At 38.2% G+C, this 22410-nt stretch overlaps 1 protein-coding gene across 2 annotated transcripts; it reads right to left on the bottom strand.

Moving 5' to 3' along the window:
* LOC136836312 (zinc finger protein 3 homolog) lies at positions 1-16149 on the bottom strand. Of its 2 annotated transcripts, none has more exons than XM_067100438.1 (3): positions 15871-16149; positions 7294-7924; positions 1-2596 (listed from the first exon to the last, which is right to left on the bottom strand). In XM_067100438.1, exons 2-3 carry the CDS (start codon positions 7751-7753, stop codon positions 870-872), a joined length of 2187 nt encoding a protein of 728 aa, XP_066956539.1. In that variant the 5' UTR covers positions 7754-7924; positions 15871-16149; the 3' UTR covers positions 1-869. The 2 variants fall into 2 exon arrangements, with proteins under 2 accessions (XP_066956539.1, XP_066956540.1); XM_067100439.1 differs by lacking the exon at positions 15871-16149 and adding an exon at positions 15448-15611.
* Positions 16150-22410: the final 6261 nt, after the last annotated feature.

Raw genomic sequence — 22410 nt, 5'->3', positions numbered from 1 at the left:
AAAGTGACAAAAAAGTATTTAATTTCTTAATATAAATAGAGGAACATGGGAAATGAAGGGTCAAACTTTACTGCCATGGAGTGAAAATAAGCAAAATATCACAAAAGCTGATAGTGATCCTTTCATGTGAAAATTAAAGTATGACGGAAAATGTGTTATATAGTGATCCTTTCACGTAAAATTAAAGTGTGATGGAAAATGTGTTAAATAACATGTTATAATCTTTCTTATAACAAAACATGGGTACTCTGGTTCATATGCGCCTGACCTGGTGAATTTCCAGTGTTATTAGAAAACGTAAGACTAGTTCCTGCCTGTGAGGGCTAGGTCAATGTGCATTCATTCAAATGGTTGTATTTTTTCCCAATAAACTGGGTACCAAATTTTAAAATACAATTCAAATGACACAATTCCAAGCATTACTAAGATGCCAAAAAACTGACTGCAGTTCTCATAATCTTGATTGATTGTTTTGGCCAAGACATGGACATACTCTGGTTTCTAACTAAACTGCACATACTGCTAGTTTAAAACTGCATGTTTTAGCTGCTGTAAAGTTTAAAAGTATACAAGATGCTAACATTTTTTGGTAACAATATGAAATGATCCTCAGTAAGAACCCATACCATATTGCAAGTACAAAACTGACACAACTGGATTGCACACTCAAGTTTCATATAAATCAAGACATACAATTAAGTATTGCAAGAGACAATTACATATGCTACTGAAGCTGTATCATTTCCTCGTTATGCTGGATGGGACGAAGCCTGTTACAGATTATACTACTTTCATGTGCTCTTTCTCTTCATTAAAAAATACTGAAAAATATATTCACTTAGTAAAATTTTACTTATTTTCATTATTATCTAAGGGTTGTTGCTTCTAATCACATGATATTGAACACCATCGATTTCCACTAAGTTCACATTAGGGGGAACCACATAAGCTGGCAGTGATAAGGCAGACCTTGCATTTAGGGTTTCCTCCTCTGTAGGTTGTAGAGGTGTGTCATCAGCTTTGCCATTGGCCATATACTCTTCTGACTGAACGACAGTCTCATTGTCCATTTCAAACTGCATGGGAGCCACTTCAATATCTGTCATGTCAGAAACCATTTCTTCAAAGGTTGCTTTGTCATCGTTGTCACATATGTTGTGCTCATTTTCCATATGAGCTTTTAGTTTCTTTTTATTACTGAATGTTTCACTACAGGATTGGCACTGGTAACAACTGCTGAACACTTTCTTCATGACGGGAGGATTTTCATTTTCTTCAATCATGTCTTTGGAACCATAGTTATCTAGCCTACCATGAACTGTTCTTTCGTGAGCATACAAATTGCTCTGTGAATAGAAAGTTTTGAAACACACAGGACAGGAAAAAGGCCTCTCGCCAGTATGTATCCGAGTATGCTCAACCAAGCGGGCATTGCTTCGAAAGTTCTTGTGACACACCTGGCAAGTGTACTTTCTCTTGTCTGAACCAGAATGCATTCTTGTCATGTGTGACTTGAGATAAGATTCAGTCACCGCACAAAAACCACATTCTTGGCACTTAAACTGTGGGGTACTCTGACTATGAGCATTGGCAAAGTGTAACTTTAGATATGAGGGGAACAGGAACTTCTTCGGACACATAGAACACTGGAGGCCTTTGTCTTTATGCTTGATATTCACATGTATCTGCAGAGCACTTTTTGATTGGAAAACCTTATCACAATATTCACAACTGCATGAGGCATGATTCTTTTTATGACGGAAAAGGACACCAGAGCAAGGCAGCACTTCACCACATATGTCACATTTACCACCCTGAGATTCCAAATGTTTAGTAAGGTTGTTTTCATTGCGGTACATTCTTTTACAATGTTCACAGCTGTATGGATATCTGCTGGAACTATCTTCCTCACTGTGATAGCGTGATATGTGATCACGCAAATTCTGTTTCTGGGAATACTGCTTTCCACACATATCACAAATAAATGCCTTCTCTTTAGTATGTTTCACTACATGTCTATCCAACTTGTTTTTAAATGTCGTTGTAAATCCACAATATGAGCATATGTTTGCAACATGATTGGATTCAGTGTGTTCAATGAGCAATAAGTGTGAGTTGAAAGTAAGATTACAATCCTTACATGTACGCTCACCTTCATCTTTCATACTCTGTTCTAGTTGTTCTGAAAAATCTTCATAATCCTCATCCTCTTCATCATCTGTAATCCATTCTCCTTCTGCTTCTATTTTAATGTTTTGTCGAAGAATACTCTTCAGCAAACTGACCCTTTCTCTCCTTTGCAGTCTTTGCTCTTCCAAGTCTTCTTCAGTTACCAGCACTTTAGTTTGAAATTCTATCCCTTCAGGTTCCTCAGGTTCCTCTCTTTTCATTTTCTGAAGACACTCCTCTACAACTTTCAGTTGAGGATCTTCATCAACACTTGCTTTGTAGGCAATGCCTGGCCTTTGGTGCCCTTCTAAAACCATATCCGAAGAATTGTCCCATAAGTCTGCTTCCTCTTCACTAATGCCTGAATAACCTGCAAAGCCATCAAAATCACCTGTCTTTTTTCTCTTCCTTGCTGGCAATGTAAAAACTGAAAATAAAAAAAGTACATAATTCCAGTGTTACCTGTAATATTTGCAAGAAATGGAGGTTTCCACTGCACTTACTTAACTTACTAACAAAACCACATTAAATACTACAGGACAACACATTACAAAAAATCAAAAGCATTTTGAGGGTGCAAATTTCTGCCATGACCGAAGAATCAACATCCACCTGAAAATTCCCTCATCCAGATCTAGATCTCTCCCCAAATCTTACCATTCATTCCTAGTCATGAGGTCCATGTCAAACAAAAATTTCATAAAAAAACATTCCAGAAACTTTTTACATAACCTTTATAACTAACAGAGCTAAAAACAATCTTAACAGCCTCTAATGTTAACTCCTGAGGGATGACTGTTCAACTGATTTTAGTGTCTAGAAGACAGCTACAAATGGTGTAGGATCATGACTAGAGCTTAAAGGATCTTGACTGTTACACTTTCTCAGAATGTTGGCATGTGCCTCAATTAGCTAGACAATCTCCAGTGAGGGAAGATCGATAGCCTTTTATAACTGAAAAAGACAACTTCCTCACTTTCCACAGATCTATTAAGAAGTTGGTTACATTGGATCTGTGAAGATCAGTCCCCATCCAACTGCACCAATTACAGAGTAAGCACTGTTTGGCTCGGTAAAGTCTGGAGGTTGACCCCTTCCCTGGTGTGGCAGTGACTTCTGAAGCTTCAGCTGAGTACCTTTTCTTGATGAGGCATCACCCAATTGCCTCTATGCATACAATTGAAGGGTGTGGTTCTAATGACAGTGACTGAAGTGAGGCTGTCCAAATAATTTTACCCATGACATGAGGGTGGTCTAACAAGAGACTTAACAGATCACGAAACGAAGCCTGTTGAAGCCAGTGTGGAGCAATGAGAATCATGATCACATTGCCAGACCACTGCAAATTGACCTTCACTGGTCTTACCAGAGAGAATGATCAAAAGGCAAAAGCCGTAGGTTGTTCAGGTAACCACATAGGCATCTGTTCCCCATGTTTCTCAGTCTGGGAGTGCTGAACAGTAACTTGAAAGTCAACAGTTCATGTTGGTTGGCAACAAATCAACTGGTGTGTCCCAGAGATCTGTATTGTCCTGCCCACCTCTTGGATGATGAGAACACTCTGATGGTAAAACTTTATTCCTTGGACAGAGAGAATCTCCTTACACACTACACTTTCCTTGGACAAACATCAAGATCAATGTTAAACTCTACTTCACTGCCAAGCAAGAGAGCTCCACTGCCAGTATGCACATCAAGGGCATAAGTAAGCTGGTGTGGTAGGGTTGTCTGGCACTATGCAGAAAATTCTGCTGGACAAAGGCATGAAGACACTGAAACAACGCCCTCAGCTCCAAGGGACTGATATTGCCATTTGACTTCTAAATGGATGACTGATCTAACGCAACCAATTATAAAAAGAGGGTGCCCAGTACTCTTTTGTGACATCTGAGAATAGCAGCAACAGCTCTGGAGCAGGAGGAACTAGAGGGGCTCCTACAAGCAGGTTGGCTACATCTTGACACCATCTGACAAGACTTCTTAAGAATCTTGACTGAATGGTTCTATAAGTTTCTGGATGCTGAACAAACAACTGGAGTTGGAAGGACCTTCGTTGACAATGTCTGACTGCACCCGTTTTTCTAAGCATGACAGATGACCTATGACTTCCAACCACAGCTGGGCTGGGCGGCTAAAAAACCAGGGTGGGTCAAAATAGTGGTTGCCAAGGTATCTAGTTCCATACTCAGGTAAATGGTGGTCTTGGGTGAGAATATATCTGATTTAGCCCAGTTGATAACCAGACTCACTTGTCCACACAAGTTAGTGATGCCATGAACATACCTGCAAAGCTCACCAGCTAAAGCACCCATTATTATTCAGTAGTTCAAGTACCTAATCAACCTGATGGCCCTCATGTGAGCTCATATAGCAACTGGGGTTAGGATTTTTATGAAGACCTCAAGGGTTATCACTAGGCCAAAACAGAGGGCCTAAAATTGAAAGGCCTTGCCTTACCATGAAAACTAAAATTATGGTGCTTCAAGGAATGATGAGGTGAGACCTGAATGAACTTGCCTTTCCAATTAGTTAGTGCCTGAAAATGATCCTGGATGGAGCAACAAACTGAAGCTATGTCTCCAATGAAAACAGAATGGGTCATAAGTATTGGTTGACGGGTGACACCAGTGTTGGGTCTCCAAGCCCCTCAGCCTTGGTCATTACTTATGCAGAACCCAACAACAACAGTCATCTCCTCTATAGCCACCTCTGGGTCCGGCACCATGAACTTTTTGGCTCACTTCACATAAAGGGGGGAAAATGAATTGGCTCAGGTGGAACTTCTTCAGTGGAAAGCAAAAAGCCCTCTTGAAGGGTACCTGCCACCAAAGGAGCTGATCCTATAGTCACCCATTCTGGCCAAAGTCTCTAATAAGGATAAGGATGCAACCACATGTAGAACCACTCAGTACTTCCTACAGTCTCCACACGAGGGCCTAAAAGCTCCATTCTTGTCTCTTCCTAAGCAAAAGGGAGAGCGTTGAGACCTGGGGGCAGTTAATTTGACGGAGCAAATGAGTAAGACCTTTTGCTAAGGAAGAATGTTGAGTCCTGGGAGCAGTTTGTGTGGCTGGTAAAGAAGGGTAAGACCTGGCTGGGGTTCCAGGAGACCTATAGCCTCTTCTCTTCTACTTCCCAGAATATAGAGAGGGAGAATAACACATCTCTCCTATTGTGTGTGTGTGTGAGAGACAGAGTAGTAGTAGAGGGACAGTCTGGAAGAGAGACTCTGAAAACTGGGTTAAGCAGTGTCTTCCTCCCCAGACACTGGCAAGCTTCCTCTGTGAAGGAGACCAGCCAGCACACATCTTGCAGGAGAAATCAGAGCTGCAAGCCCTACCTTGCATAAGAACAAAGTTCGTGGAGTTCCACAACACAAAAAGGACATAAAGTGGCCATACTCCCATTCACATCAGTCACACCTTTGCTAATCCCTTTATTGTTTTTATACATGAGGAAACATGGGAAATACCACACACACAGAAAAGAGAAAGTAGAGATCAATTTTAACAGTCTCAGAGTGCTAGTAACGTCTTTATTCAACCAAGGTGAGAGAAAAAGTGCTGGCTTGAGGCAGGTGAGTGGGGGACTACCAAATCACCTGCCAACCACCAATTAGCCTAACCACTTTACCAAGATTCAACAAGTCTCCAGTCCATGCTGAGGACTACTCCCATTAAAAAAGGCTATAGTTTGTATTCCAGTACAAACAAGTCTATTTTCTGTTCAATACACCATACAGAAGAACAGTATTCCAAACATGGCAGAGTAAAAGGATAAAACCATCTCAGTAAAGTGTCAAAAAATCTGAAAAGATTTCTCTATACAGTATACCAATTTCTTATACAACTGAAGAAGAGATACTCCAGTGTTTATCAAAGGCAAATTTCCAATCAGCCCTGATATCTAGAATTCTAAATGAGTTGAAAGTGGTTAAAGAAATACTGTTACTGAAAAGATCTGAAGGAGGGGCAGGGGCTCCAATTCCTACAATTACTAACATTCACAATTGTAATGTTGTGATTCAACTTCATTCTCAATACTTCGTATCATACACTAATTCTGAAAGTCTCTGTTAAGAGATTCACCAACCCCAAACCTATATGCACAACAAGGAATTTACACAAATTAACATCATCTGCATAAGTACACTAATAAGCTTGTCATCTAGATCAAATCAATCTCTTTTGTACATGCATTAAATTAACAGTGGAACAAGAAAACTACCCAGAGGAACACCAGATCATAAGCCTGCAGTCACTAGTGACTTAGCTAAGAGTTCAATATTATTACTATATATATAAAATGACCCCCAAACTCCATTTGACTAAGTTTGAAAACAAGGTCAACGCAGTACCAGAGTAAAGACCAATCATGAACTTCAAACCCAAATCTAGATTTTTCTGTGACAATGGAAATTGAAAAAAACTGCTTCACAAACACCCATGGCCTTACAGACAATGAGCATACAATTACCTTCAGAATAAGAACTCAGCTCTTTTGATAACAATTAAAAAATGAGTAAGAAAGTTAGAGAAATTGAGCAATAATCTGAAGGCAAGCTAGTGCATGAAAAAACCAACAACTTAAGACCTAAGTAATCAGCAATCTTCACAAGAAACAAAAGCAAAATATAATTTGGTTCTAGCGCTACACCTCCATAATATTGGGGTCAAGTAAAGCAAAATATTGAGGTCAAGTAAGCATCTTATTTTTATGGAACCACACTGCAAACAAGTCAGTTTAGCTTCCAGAAAAAAGGAAATACATGTGAATTTCTCATTATTTTCTTTAATGGGAATCTCACTAGCAAAAAACAGTTGCTCTTCCTTTGGATGGTGACACAGGCAACTGGTTTAAGCATAGAGTATAACAAAAATGCATACGTATTTGATACTAGCTCACCATAGCTCCAGGGTGTACCAGACAGTGATTAACAAAGCCATTCAGCACACACTAACTACAAGGGGTTTCCCATTCTGCACTATCTATAGTGATAATATTTTGGTAATCTGTGACTTACAACCATTTAAAGTGGAATATTATGGCTCTGTAAATTAAGGTTTGCAAGTGTATGCAATCAGGATAACAGGGTAACCAATAATTATTGCAAAAGGCACTCACCTCTTAATGGGGAGTCTCTGGAGTTATCTCCCGTAAGTGAAGAAACATCCGTATAACTAGAAGGTAATTTGACCTTCATGCCATCGATGCTTCTCTCATTCGTCTTTGTTGTTGGTGTCACTACCACTGGAGGAGTTGAGCCAAGTGGCCTAAACACTATGTCTTCATTAGGTATGACCTCTGTTTTTCTAACAGATGGAAAACTATCAGTCAATGGCTTTGTTGCAACAGATATTCTGATGGCATCAGCTGCACTTTCACTCCTGCTTGTCACATTTATTTCAGGCAGACTGGTGCAAGACACACCTACATTCACCTTCCTTGGAATATCATTGGTGGATGGCTTCGTCATTACATAACAAATACAAAAAGCAAGGTAAACTGTGTTCCACTCCAAAGTCCTCAAAATCTGTTTGACAAGATACACTTTTGTACACTGAAAAATCAAGTTTGGGAACATCCAATAATGAAGAATCTACAGTACCTAGGTCATTCATTAAAACCATTACATTTCCACTAATATCATGGGAATCCCCCAAACTCAATGGGAGATTCACACCTGGTGCATCCATCTTGAAGTTACTCAACTCTCCATTTGCCGTGAGAATAAAACAATGTTTCTTTGTCCAACCTGAAAAATAAACAAGGGAATAGTTTACTTATACATAAAACATTTGTTTACACTGGTGACTATTTCTACAAACTAAAATAGAAATTATTCTTAAAAAACAATTTTACTAATAGCATACAATAAATTTTGTATAAGCCTCAGCTGATAATCATTAGTCAAAGAATGTAAATCAATAACAATCTGGTTGTTCAATACTTTGGCCATCTGAAAAGATAGTGATGTATGAGAGACAGGAGATAAGAAAAAGAAAAAAAAAAGTAAAAAATTGCTTGAATATTATGTCAAAATACAGTAGTTCTGATTAAGTAAATAACTTTTCAAATGCAAATCGCTATTCAACACAAACAGTAAGACCCTGATTACTTGGAATGGATGTGGTCCAGACCTTTCCTCGTTATTAGGGTTTAAAAGTAAGATCAAATTTTACAATGTAATTCAGAGGCAATATAGGCTATACTTCAACAACACTACACTACCCAAAAACTAAGCATCACTGTTAACAATTAATATAAGAACACTTACAATAAACCAAATCAAGGCACTTTTACCTAATTCCCTGAAGTGATAATAGTATACCATGTGTACAGCATTTACAGTACTAACCCGTTCATACTTCACTGCACATCCATACATCACAGGAAAGCTTGATCTCTTTCTCTCTCTCTACACACACACACACACACACATATCTGGGAACAGTCACTGAACTTGTAAACAAGGGTGGTTAACTGGTGGTTAAGGGGGCTGGAAGGGGATATCCCTTACTCACCTACTGTCACCAAATACTTTTTCCTTGGGCCTTGGGGAAAAAGCAGGGTGCTGAGGTGGGCACTTTGATAAAAAGTATATAAACTAGTTTATATACCTTGATACTTTGAAAATTTGTAATTTGTTCCTAAAAAATCCAAACTATCATCTATTACATAAGTAGGAAACTCAGTCATTAGCTAGGTCATATCTACATCAGCAAACTAACGTTACATAACCCACCTGGAAATGTCATGACCCTAGTTGTGGATGCAACAGGAGGGGCACGAGGGTCAATGACTGGTTCCTGTAACTTCCTACTTGGTCTGAGCAATAGGGCCCCAGGCTCAAGAGAGGGTATAGATCCTTGGTTGAATAAGGAAGGAATAGGGAACTAAGTAAATTCCCCATAATGATATACTAGTCAGAAGGCAGGTATATCTGGCTAAAAAAAAAAAGGATGGGTTCAGAGTATAGCTCTACTGTACTACTACTCCTGCTCCCATTACAGGGGACAGTGGAGAGTGACATATCTTCAAGACAGCTTTAACTCTGGAGCTCAATGTGTAGTTGTAAGTATCCTAATCTGATCCAGCAGGTACTGGACTTTAGCTGCTGCTCCACTAGGGGAGAAGGTAGACATGAGACCAGTCACTCTACATTCATACTCTAATCTTACATTAAGCTAAGTACTGTACATGGACAAGATACATGCCTGTCTGAAAAGAGCTGGGTGCCTACACAACTTGTTGAGCATCCACCACAGGTTCCAAGGACGAGTCAAGGGACTTTTGGGTGATGATTCTCAGGTAGAATGAGGGTAGGATTATCTGATGTTTCCAGGCACCTGCCCTCATTACCTGAGAAACTGAAATGTTCCTCCAAAAGTCAGGTCCCAAGGGCGAGTCAAGGGACTTTTGGGTGATGATTCTCAGGTAGAATGAGGGTAGGGTTACCTGATGTTTCCAGGCACCTGCCCTCATTACCTGAGAAACTGAAATGTTCCTCCAAAAGTCAAGGGATGGTTCTAGGCCCCTGACTTCATGGGCTCTCACACTGACCAAATGACTTGCATCTCCGCTAGAGTTGTATGCCCATTTGATCACCTTTTGAAGCTAGAAAGAAAGGTTGTTACTGGAGACCTCATTCTTGTGCATGCCAGTACTAATGAGAAGCCTCTGGCACTCTGGCCTAAAAGGATGGGTCCGCTTCAATGGCTCACACCAGGCACAAAGCATCTCAGCCAAGTCACCCGCAACATAGCCTGAGAGAGAGGAGAGAGGAACTGATGGGGTCTGATTTTCACCACAAACTTGGGGACATACCTCCATACCTCCCAGCACTAGACTAGGTGGAATAATCCATGTAAATCCCAAATATGTTTTGCCAAGGTTAAAGCCAGCAAAGAGATAGTGTGTGTGATAACAGTCCAAAGCTTCCCCAAGGGTTCAAGAGGCATCTGGGCTAGATGCAGAGAATGAGGTTCACCTCTCACTTGGGATGATGAACCTTCTGAGAACAAAAGATTTCCAAACTTGTCATGATCAGAGACAACTCTGCTGATGAAGAGAGGTCCACACCCATTAGTCTGAAGACCTGGCTTAAGGCACAACAACAACCTTCACTGCAGAGAATGAGAGAAGTTTTTTCTTGGTGAAGCTTTGTGAGGGAGTCCGTAATCCTCTGTACAGAAGTTCCAACTGGAGAGGGATCCCTCCTACAACACCAATCACAGAAAATGGCTCACTTTTCTTAGTACATGTTTGCAGAGGAACAGCGGAGATGCCAAGACATCTCCCTTGCAGTTCAACGACTGTCTCCTGCTTGCACTAGGGGATAGTCCCATATACGGTAAAAGGCAATAGCTTGTATCTGTAGGAGCCACATCTTATGAGCCAAGGAATTTAGATAACATGCAAAACTGTGAAGTCTACCTGCACTGTGGCCCAACCAGTGTGTACTTGACCTGACTTACTGCCTTGCAGAGGGAGGAGGAAAGCAAGTTGGGAGAGACAGCCAGTCCCTGACCCATTCAACCCCCAGCCTTATGAGAGCAGCTTGAAACCTATACAAACTGGTGAGCAGTCGTTACAGATCCTAAAGAGAAATTGTCCAAGGACTGGTGAGTATGTCCTTGAGGTAAAATGTGGCGCTGACAGACATCTTCCCTCAAACCCTGTGAGACCAAAACACTTCTCCAGATTGCTACTGCCAAGCCTCTCCAATGTGAAGAAGACTAGCCAGCACACAACTCATACACCCTGGACATGTATCATTCACTTTCCTTGTTCAAATCCATACAGAACAAAAACCACATCTACCGTACATACAATGTAACAAAATTTTGAAAGTAACTTGTAATTTTCATTGGTCACAAACCAGGGGCTTTAATGTAGGAGTATTCTCTAACACGAGCTGCATCAGTTATTGAAACCTGCTAATAAAGTAGTGAACTGGAGATAGGTGAATGGGTGGGGGAAACCACCATTCACTTATCACAAATACATCCTCCAGCAACAGGGACTAGCAGAGTGGTTCGGGGCACCTCCCAAAAGTAGGTTCCTCTTGTCCAGCCACATCTACGATCTCCCTACTCAAGGGCACAAGCAGATGGGGAGGATCATTTGAACTGACCCTTGTTGTTTCAGTTGCCACTGTAGCAAGCAAAGGCGGAAGATGCCCATGTGGAAAAAGCTCTTCCATGGACAACATTTGGTTGTTCCTGCTGAGAGAGAAACTGTGGTGTAACCTCACTGAATTTGCTGATATGAGTCTAATGGAAAAACACTCACTGCTGCAATGTCTCTCAGCATGCCAGGGTACTTTGCCTGCTGCTTGGGATGAGATCCCACTCAAGAGAAAGGTGTCCTCCTGACAGTCTTGCCAGGGGGATATCATTCATGTCTGCAGACAATGTATAGGAGTAGTCTCTGAGCTCTCTGGGTATATAGAACCTCCTCTGATGCATCAACAGCATGAGAAAGAGACTGCCTGACCTGATGGACAACAAGGAACTTTCCCAACCAGAGATTAGATCATTTCCTTGGCCCAAAATACCATGGGTTAGGTAAGACAATGGCAATCTAAACTTTGAGCTAGCTTCAGGAGCACAACTGAGAGTGAATTCTATCAATTACATCGGATTAAGATATGGAGCTGTGGAGGCCTCCTGAAGATTATTTTACCCATGTATGAGCACATTCCATTTCATTTGGTCTCATTACATCCCAGAAAAATGAGCTGGGCCATCTCGCAAAAAGGGGGAAGGTCCAAGACTAGTGGATCATGTAACCCAGGCTAAGATGACCCAAACATGGTCATTCTTACTGTGGAGCTCCCTATATTCAGTGAAAGACAACCTAGTTGAGGCTACAGAAGACAGAGCACAGGTGGTATCGTACAAGCACAAAACTGGGGTCCGTGGCAAACCATGAGTAGACTGGGATGCAGGATGATCACATACGAACAGATCATCCCATTACTGGTGTGCATCCTACAGCAGAAACCTGTCACATATAAACCCCCTCTGTTCACACAAGTCCAGGACCTTCCAAGCACCAAGAAGAGGGGCAACGCTGACTCTACAAAGTGTGCTCCAGGTGAAACATGGGCGGATAAACCAAGAGCAGTCTTTATGTCCACGTAGGCATGAGCCAAAATGGGATACCAAGCAAACTCAATAACATTCATCAACCCTATCTACAGTTGCCATAAAACCTGGATGTGGATGAACACTTTCACCCCCCCAGTTGGGGAAGGGCACTTATACAAAGCCATACAAAACTTCTTGAGAGAGGTCTTCTTGGACCTGCAAGCCTGGCCTGGGCACACAACTTATCATTAGAAGACAGTGTAGGTCACTCATCCTCTTGCAAGTACCCTCCCTAGACTGAGAGAGAGAGTAGTAGTATGTGCAGGAGTGGAGAGAAACACAGAAAGGGTGGGGGAATAAGGAACTAAAAGAATTCACAAGTGTCATGGGGAGGCTCTTCCCTCCTGAGAGAGCTTCTTACCCCTCTTCCTTTTTCTATCTAACCTTTCTCACTGCTAAAGTGACCATCTGAAAGGCTTTTTGCTAGGAACACAAGCTTTTACTCCATTTATAAATGCAAAACATAAAACTGTCATATAAAACTGAAGATTCAAATAGGCCAAGTAGCCGTGCAACAAGAAATCCATACACAGACAGCAGTGGAAAAGTCCTTAGTGATGGTGGGTGAGTGGGGATATTTCCCAACCAAATCCCTCCTTAGGCACTATAGTGTTTCCAAACCTTCTTGTCATTTTGGGCAGGGTTAGGGTGGGAAGTGGCACTGCCAAATCAAATGTTCTCAATCAATCTATTTAGTATCTGAAAGCACTATAAACTTAAAAATGCTAAAATAATCATTGCCAAATACTCTTTTTATCATATTAAAACCTTTCGTAACATTTTACACTGGGTAATGAGGTAAACTGCTTATTTTCTTAAACGTAGTATAGATTTTGAGCTACGTTGTCAGCTCTCTTAAAGGATTCACGTCCAACCTAAGCTGCCCTTGGGGGATGTAGAGGTTGAATTCAGATTTAGGAAAATGACAAGTATGGAAATTTAACTACAATAATACAGGATTGTGAAGAGTTTTATACTACAAAGCAGTTACTGCAGTGTGTGAAATGTGAATACATTTATTTGCATGAAAGGAAAAAAAAAATGTACATATCATTAATACAGGGAGAAAAAATATTATTTGTCAAATAACTAAGTGCACAATTTCTCCAAGTATACACACATACAAAATATATATATATATATCTAGAGAGAGAGAGAGAGAGAGAGAGAGAGAGAGAGAGAGAGAGAGAGAGAGAGAGAGAGAGAGAGAGAGAGAGAGAGAGAGAGACTCATGGTCAATGTAAAGGGAGGTAGTGATTATCTTAAAAAAGATCAAAAACAGGGTTTAACTTAAGTTTCCTTGGAATCAACAAAGCTCTGGACGGCACGATGTGAGAAAAAAAAAAGCTGCTAGAGTCCTGGTCGTGTATTATACTTCTGTTCTTTCTATCTTCAATAATTGCTAATGAAATTATGAAAATGTCTTTTTATAAGCTAAGATGATATTTTGCACTCTTTCTATTGATCTCATCGTATCTTAAAGTCCAAATACCCTAAGGGGATTTACCATGAATATATTGGAGAGTAGGATCAAACCAAGATTACTATTGCTCCTAAGGCAGGGATTAAAAAGGAATAAACCCGGTCACTTCCCCAACGAAGTACATTCGGCAGTGTGGGAGAAATGCCTAAAATGACTACAAGGATCAAATAGCATAGTTAACCATCTTGTTACAAAGTTTCAAAGACTGATGCCCTTGTGTTGAGGAATATTCCAACATAACAGATGACAGTTTGTATTCCTGTATGAAAAAAAATACAAATTCCAATTTGATGTTTAGTCAGAGCACAAAGCATCTTAACTTCACCATGGCAGAAGAAAAACTGCTTCCCCACACTCACCTACCAACCTCCAGTTATACATCTTTTACCAAGTTTCACAACAGGTGAGGAAAATAAAAAAAGCTGATGGTCTGAATCCCTGTAAGAACAAATAAGTAAAAGATTCAGCACCACTCTGCTTCTGTATTATACATGTATGACAGCATGGATGTCAGCTAATTCTGTTGGCCTTGTTTGGCTTAACAAGCAACCTATTTTACCTACAGTTCCCTTGAAACAGTTTAGGAAAAGGACTAAGGTAGCCTAGGCCATATGCGATTTACCACAACTACCAATAATCGAGGGATAAATACAAAACATTATAGATTTTTTGTGCTGTCACACAGTTCATCAAAAAGTTTTGTGTTTTAAGATAGTTTTTTCAAAAGTTTTAGGTACCCTACAGGTTATCTTATAGTGCCTATCACTTATGACCACAGAGAGAGTAAAGGGAGTTTCAAAGGAATGCCTGCAAACAAAATTTGACTTACAGCAAGGATTTTCAGTCCTGAGATGCTGAAGAATGATAACCATGTTCATCTTAAAATTATAATGATTCTTGTATAGTCCATGTGTATAGCCTATTTATAATGATTCATGTCAAAAGATGATAAAATATTCTGATACAAGAGCGTGAACTACAACATAACAGTAACAACACCACCGTAAGTAGTCATAACTTATTCAACCCATTAATGTAGTCAGCAAGTTAAAAAAAAGATTAGGTGTAGGCCAAGTTATAGGCTTTAGTTGTTACCCTTTGAAGATCTTAATAAACCCTAAACTTACAAGCCTAGCCCAATTTTAAGCTAATGAATAAAAATGTTATAGGCCCAGATTACCCCGGGAGAATACTGGATCTAGGATATAAATTGTAAATTATCTAGACCTAGAATAAAAATAATAAGTAGGTAGTATGCAGAGTAGGCAGACAAGGTTAGGCATTGGTAATTCCACCTCCTAAATTTAGTTCTGTTTGGGTCAGGCCAAGGCACTCTAGCCTAAGTCAGGCTGGGAAGGTAAGGTCTGGTTAGGTCAGTGTACAGCATTCTAGTTGTTGCCATACACCTAAAAGAGGAAATTAGGTGCTGGCTTATTTCAAGTTGGTGTAGTTCAGGAGCAAATGTAGAGCAGAGGGTCAGGACTACCCATGGGCCCACCAGGCCCTGCCGCGTCCTAAACTAGCCCGCGGGCTTCGCCCCCTCCCCCTTAGTCCCCTCGAGTAATTCGTCACCCTCTATTCAGCATTCTACCCAAAGTTCTACCGCATTCATACATAAAACACGTGGCTTGCCTGTGTTACCTGTTGGAGCTGGCCTTGCCTTGGTTACCGACTACAGGTTAGGGTGGCCTACCGTAGGCATGCAGGGACGTGGTACTTCAAACAAATGCGGCGACAAGGATGGTCGAAACACTTCAATTTAATGACAACTTGCAAAATCCCAATCGTTTCATCGTATAAAGACCCTGGTGGATGTATTTATTCTGTACAGCATACAAGCGCCTTGTGACAAAGTTAAATTCACGAAACACTACAAAATAATAAGATTTAAACCGCGGCATGATGTTGATGTTTCCAAAACATTTCTCGGGAGTAGCCTACGGACAATGTTGGATATCCTTTGAATTTTTCATTTAACAACTGTCGAGATCTATACGGTAAAAATAACAATAGTTTATTGGGCATAAAATGTCTTAATAACATTCAATACATTAATATACTTACATTTCCCATTCAAGTGGGCATCTGATAACTCTAATGACGCGGAAAGCCAGAAGCTTAGAATCGTGGGTCGTCTTGTTATTTGTATCACATCAATTAACCAACTTCTTATTTTCTACGATAGGAAGTTGTGCTGCTCTGAGTTTTATGAAAAAGCGGCAGGAAATTATTACAAATACACGAAATAATAGCAACCTGTAAGTTCCTTCTTAGATATGATACATCAATAAACGTCAGTGCTAACAAAACAAAGGCACAAGGAAATTAACTGAGAGAAAATACGATAGAAATGGTGAGCAACATGTCGCAGCAGACTTTGTGATTGTGATAGGCTGAAGAAAACTTGATAACACATGCAAATGGTGCGGGCATATGAACGAGATAAATATAATAGAAAAAAGTGAAGTATTCTAAATTCTTCATGATAAGTCAGTTCACAGAAAGGTCATACAGCAACATACCCCAGGATGCGCTACAAACTTACTAGTGAAATAAACGTTACGGCATCCTATCTATAACTTGAATAGCAATGGGTTTTATGGATGTAAAAATGCAAGTGAAGTATCTAATCATAAACGCTAACAATTCTCTCTCTCAACACAGGCTACTCGAGCAGGGTTTCTATTACCACCGAAGAGCTTTCTGCGTAGGTGTATGAAGCTGCTAATAATGCGGAAGTTTCCAGCAAAGAAAGCATAGCCACCATTCAGCACTTTAAGTATGAATTTAGTGGTGAGTGTTGTCATATCTTTTCTAGGGAGCCAAATGTTCACGGAAACACCAAATGTGTTTTTTATGAGCGCGCGTGCGCGCACACACACGCATATATATTATACTGTATATATACATACAAATAACGTATTGATATCGAAACTCATACCTAAAATAAATTATATGTAAGTGCTCCTACCGTGACCACATTTCTTTCTGGTTCCAATCATAGTTGTTCCCAGAGTTCCGTCGCTTCTCCTTATCTTATTTAGCCTGCCCATTGTTTAAAATATCTCTTTTAGTCTTTCAGTAAATACCATCTTACGAGAACCTGTATTAGATATCATTATTCATAAATATTTGAAAGATTCAGTGTAGTTAATCCCCTCTCCACCTGATGTTATTACTTATTGTTCATACTCTGTCCTCATGTCTATTTATCTTAGATTTGAGTCCCACCTCTCTCTCTCCCTCTCTCTCTCTCTCTCTCTCTCTCTCTCTCTATATATATATATATATATATATATATATATATATATATATATATATATATACACATATATATATGTATATATATATATATATATATATATATATATATATATATATATATATATTTCTGACTCACATCAAGATCGAACCCAGGTCTTTCAATTGAAAGGCAAGGGCGCTGCCCACTTTCAATTGAAAGACCTGGGTTCGATCCAGATGTGAGTAAGAAATTAATTTCTGTTCCACACGTGATTGTGTTGATTATTTCTATATATATATATATATATATATATATATATATATATATATATATATATATGTATGTATGTGTGTGTGTGTGTGTGTGTGTGTGTAATCCACAGATGTGACACCTGCGGATGCCTGTATGCCTCCAGCTTGGGGTTGCGGAGCCACAGACGTTCACATTGCTGAATGCGCAGATCCGTCATCGTCGGACCACAACGGACTACCAAGAAGCTATATTGTATGTATATATATATATATATATATATATATATATATATATATATATATATATATATATATATATATATATATATATATATATACACATATACACACACAATTAAATTTGATGGGAATGCTTTAGTGACGCAAGATCTTCCATAATACTGATATGAGGACAAGGTAAATTGCCTTCTCGTAATCACCAAATTTTTTTTGGCAAGTCTTTTTTATAAATTTTGTTATTAAACATTAACATCATTCTTTAATAGTAGGAAATACAAGAGTGATAATACGAATATGATATAGGCCACCATATATAGAAGAAAAGGTCTAGTTTTGGGAAAAACGACCCCACCCCCGTAAAAAAAAAAATCTCTGGGTACGAGCCTGCAATATGTCTTAACACAAATATCTGGTCTGTGCTACTCCTGCTTTTTCTAAATCAACTTGTTCTTTCTCTAGCCTACTGGGAATAAGCATATTGTATCGAATATTTTCATTCCAACCAACCTTAAATACAATGCCTCTACAATTGTCAAGCTTAGTGAAGTAGCCTTTCTTTGGTATTTTAGCTATGACTTCTAATTCCCATCCACCATTCTTATACACACAACACGCACACACATATACAGTATATATATGCACACACATATATGTATATATATACATATATGTATGTATATATATATATATATATATATATATATATATATATATATATATATATATATATATATATATATACACCCTCGCCATGAAGAATTAATTAATAAAAAAGTGTAAGAAATAAAGACTGCATTAATTTAATGAATTTTATATTAAAAACACTAAAAATGACTTAAATACTTTGTATTTAAAGAGCTCGGGATTTTAAAAATAAATACATTACAGGATATTCGATAAGGGAACAAATTAATGGTTAAATCAAAATTTTAATGTCTGCACAAAATTTATAAACAACCTAAAGAAATGCAAATAAGATTTAAAAGATTATCTGTGGGAGGTTACTTTCTACTTAACTTTCAGTTAAATTTCATGTCGTCACAAATTTCACATGACAGTTAAGATTTATGTGACTGTTAGATTATTCAAGCTCTAGTTGCAACGAAAACTCGATACTCCCTTCGAAATTATTTGTGCGTTAATTATATTGAAGGCTCGCTTCTTCTTTTGGTTACAATTTAAACTACTTTTCAAGGGTGTCTATGCTTTGGTTAACGAAAACTCGCTGCTTCCTTAGCCTACCTAAAAATCTCATAGCAAATAAGACAAGCTTACCTACGTAATATGCGATTAAAAACTCAAAGACAAGTTTTGTTTTTCTATCAAAGCACTAAAGTTAGCTGCCATGCTTAGACCTGAGTCGATTAGTGTTTTCAGTCATACGTAAACTATAATACTGTAGAATTCGTGGCGTCTACTCACAGTACGACTAACATGTTATAAGAACATTTTTTCGTTTTACGGTTTCTGTAGCTTAGGACAGACCTCTCCTGACCCATATCTTAGCCTATCCGGCAAAATAAGAACGAGAAGTTATTCTTCATAAAAGAAATAAATTTCCATGAGAAATGTCTGACAAAAGTTATTCTTCATAAAAGAAATAAATTTCCATGAGAAATGTCTGACAAGTGTAAGTGAATAATTTCTCATATCCAATTATGCTTTTCTTCCAGGATTTCATTGTTAGCCTACTGGGCGTTTCATCAGTACAAAAGGTATACTCGTAGTGAGCTCATTCCTGAATGATAAAAAATAAATTGAAGTCATCAATATAAAAGTAACCAATGACGGTGAAAGGCCATTATTCATGACTGATACAGATAAAAATGATAAACAGAATAAAAAATGGGTGGGGAGTGCCATAGCTATACTTATTGAAAAGGGAATATTAACAGGTCTCCCCTAAAACCCATTGGTTCTTTTTGTTTAAATATGTACATTTTAAAGAAAACGATCATATTCTGGGTAACTTAAGTGTAAATTTATTTTGGTATGGAACACTACTTGTCCAGTGTAGTTACACTATTACTGGCAAATTTGTAAAGCATCGAACGTATTGATGAGTGATATATGTTGACAGTATGAGTTACATAGAACGACCTAGAACTAAATTTCTTTTAATTTTGCATTTATGTTTTAATCAGATTTCGTTCGTATACAAAGTCTCTCTCTCTCTCTCTCTCTCTCTCTCTCTCTCTCTCTCTCTCTCTCTCTCTCTCTCTCTCTCTCTCTCTCTCTCTCTCTCTCTCTCTATATATATATATATATATATATATATATATATATATATATATATATATATATATATATATATATATACATACATGCATGTATGTACAAGTGTTTTTGAAAAACATGCACTTACTTTTTTTAGTAATAACCTAGAGTCAATTCTGAATTGTTTACTTCCTACTTCTTTTGTTGTGACCTAAAATTTATTCTTATTTTACAATTTGTTCTCCAGGTCATTTGTAATTTTTTAGGGAGGAAGTAAGGTTTCCCTCCGAAAGCTAATAAAAGTCTCTCCAGTATCTTAATTAGCCGTTATCCTATGTTATGGAGAAAGTGTATCTACGGTAACTCTAAATTGTCTAAAATTCCTATATTTTTGTGTGTGTGTGTGTGTGTGTGTTAAAAGAATTATCAAAGCATCAAGTACAAGTGAACAGTATTTGGTTATTATTATTATTATTATTATTATTATTATTATTATTATTATTATTATTATTATTATTATTATTATTATTATTATTATTATTATTATTATTATTATTATTAATACAAGCTAAGCCGTAGCCATAGTTGGAAAAACAGAATAATACGAGCCTTAAGGCCTCAAAAGGGAAAGCAGTCCAGTACAGAAAAGGAAACTGAGAAACAAAGAACAAACTAAGAAAGAAAAATAAAATATTAAGGTAAAAATAAGTAATAACCTACGAAGTTAGACTCATGTCGGCCAGTTCAGTCTTAACTCCTAAGAATGGTAGAATATTATTCTAAAATTTGGTCACAAGATGAATAGAACTTCTCGGATACTTTGTTGTACTGAACTTCACAGAAGAAACGGCAAGAACTGAATGCAATCGATGATCAGAATTATGAAATACAGAGCATATACAATGAACTAATTGAACAACGTTGTCAAAGATTGCTAAGGAAAATCAAGGATAAGAAATTCAACAGAAATCAAAGTTTTGTCCAACAGTTTGAATCTAAGTTAAATGCTGACCACCAATCATGGGAAAATTATTCAAAACTTGACAGAATAAAAGAATTAAAATAACAAGTTTCTAAATTTCAAATAGTTAACTATAGGGTGAAATCGACATATCATCAATTGTGGGTTAATTAAGGAACACATCTGCCAAGTTTCATTATAACGTTCATCCGTTTTTGAGATATCTTCCTAGTAAAAAGGCATAACCTACCCCATTCGGAAGTTTGAAGCATGAAATGTGATTTATAATAATAATAATAATAATAATAATAATAATAATAATAATAATAATAATAATAATAATAATAATAATAATAATAATAATAAGAAGAAGAAGAAGAAGAAGAAGAAGAAGAAGAAGAAGAAGAAGAAGAAGAAGAAAATAAAACAACAGATACAAACAGATAAAGAAAGAGAAGGGATCTCCACCAAGAGAGTCTATACAGTAATTAAAAGAAACTGAAAGGAAAACCGAAGGAGGTCAACATATTACTGAGACTAGTCCATACCACTAACACCACAAAAAACAAGCAACCCAGCATATGAAGGAGCAATATCAGTTGTGGAACTAATGAGATCAGCCTCTAAGAACAAGATACATCTAAGAGCAACAGACGGAACCTATATCTCGTCCAGATGTAAAAGAAGAGGCCATAAAACCATATTTCTAGTGAATGCCCAGCACTGACAGACAATCAGCCTAAAAAGAAATGATATATTGGCTAAAGCCCTTCACTGGAGTCTGTGGAAGAAAATACCAGAGAAGCTGCAACAAGTGGTACGCACACCAACCTGAGAAAGTAGTAGAAAACGAGCAGGAAAAATTACTTTTGGGCTACAATATCAGGATAGGGCGTCCGGACAATTCGGTACTGGACAATTCGGCACCGGGCAATTCGGTACCGGACAATTTGGTCCCGGACAATTCGGTACTGGGACAGTTTGGTACCGGACAATCCAGTACCAGACAATTCAGTAACGGAAGGCTTTTAACTAAACTACTCATCTGAGATATGAAACGATTATCCTAAGTCAAATGGTGGTGACCCCATTCTTTTGTACATTTTCGGCTTATTTTAAAGTATAGCATTGTCACTGTGGTCAGGTATTTTTTTTTAACTGAGAGAATTTTTAGGTACGTGCTTTAAGTGCAAAGTTCACATACCAATCGGACTGATAGATGTTAGAATCTGTTGACTAATCATACCAGTTCTCAAGACAGATATTAGCTCTCTATACCACAACAGTAGTGCATCTGATCATGGATCCGCTGTTTTAATTCGACAGTGGCTTAGATGACCCTGAACGAATTCTAATTTTTGCAACCGGTGAAGACCTTGAAGATTTGAGGCGATGCGAGAACTGGGCAGGAGAAGGAACTTTGAAGAGTTGCCCTACTATATTCTTTCAGTTGTGTGTATTACATATTTAAATTAACAACTTCAGTGCCCCAAGATTATATGCTTTGCTACCTGATAAATCTGAAACCACATATGGCAGATTTTTAGAAAAGGTAAAGACTTGGTTAATAATGAAGGACCTGAAAATATAATCATGGACTTTGAAAACCTGCGCAAATACGTTTTTAGATACTTTCCCGAAAACAAATTTGCCGTGCTGTTTGTGAGGGGAAGAGGTGACAGAAAGAGACT

This window comes from Macrobrachium rosenbergii, chromosome 56 (genome assembly GCF_040412425.1).
Source record: "Macrobrachium rosenbergii isolate ZJJX-2024 chromosome 56, ASM4041242v1, whole genome shotgun sequence".
In the NCBI taxonomy this organism is placed as follows: Eukaryota; Metazoa; Arthropoda; class Malacostraca; order Decapoda; family Palaemonidae; genus Macrobrachium; species Macrobrachium rosenbergii.
This window is presented reverse-complemented; position numbering and strand designations above follow the sequence as displayed.

Excerpts from the sequence above, each read along its gene's own strand:
- LOC136836312 (XM_067100438.1), bottom strand. The coding sequence starts at position 7,753 with ATGTTCCCAAACTTGATTTTTCAGTGTACAAAAGTGTATCTTGTCAAA. Across the intron at positions 2,597-7,293 it reads CAGAGACTCCCCATTAAGAG|TTTTTACATTGCCAGCAAGG; the intron begins GTGAGTGCCTTT and ends TTTTATTTTCAG.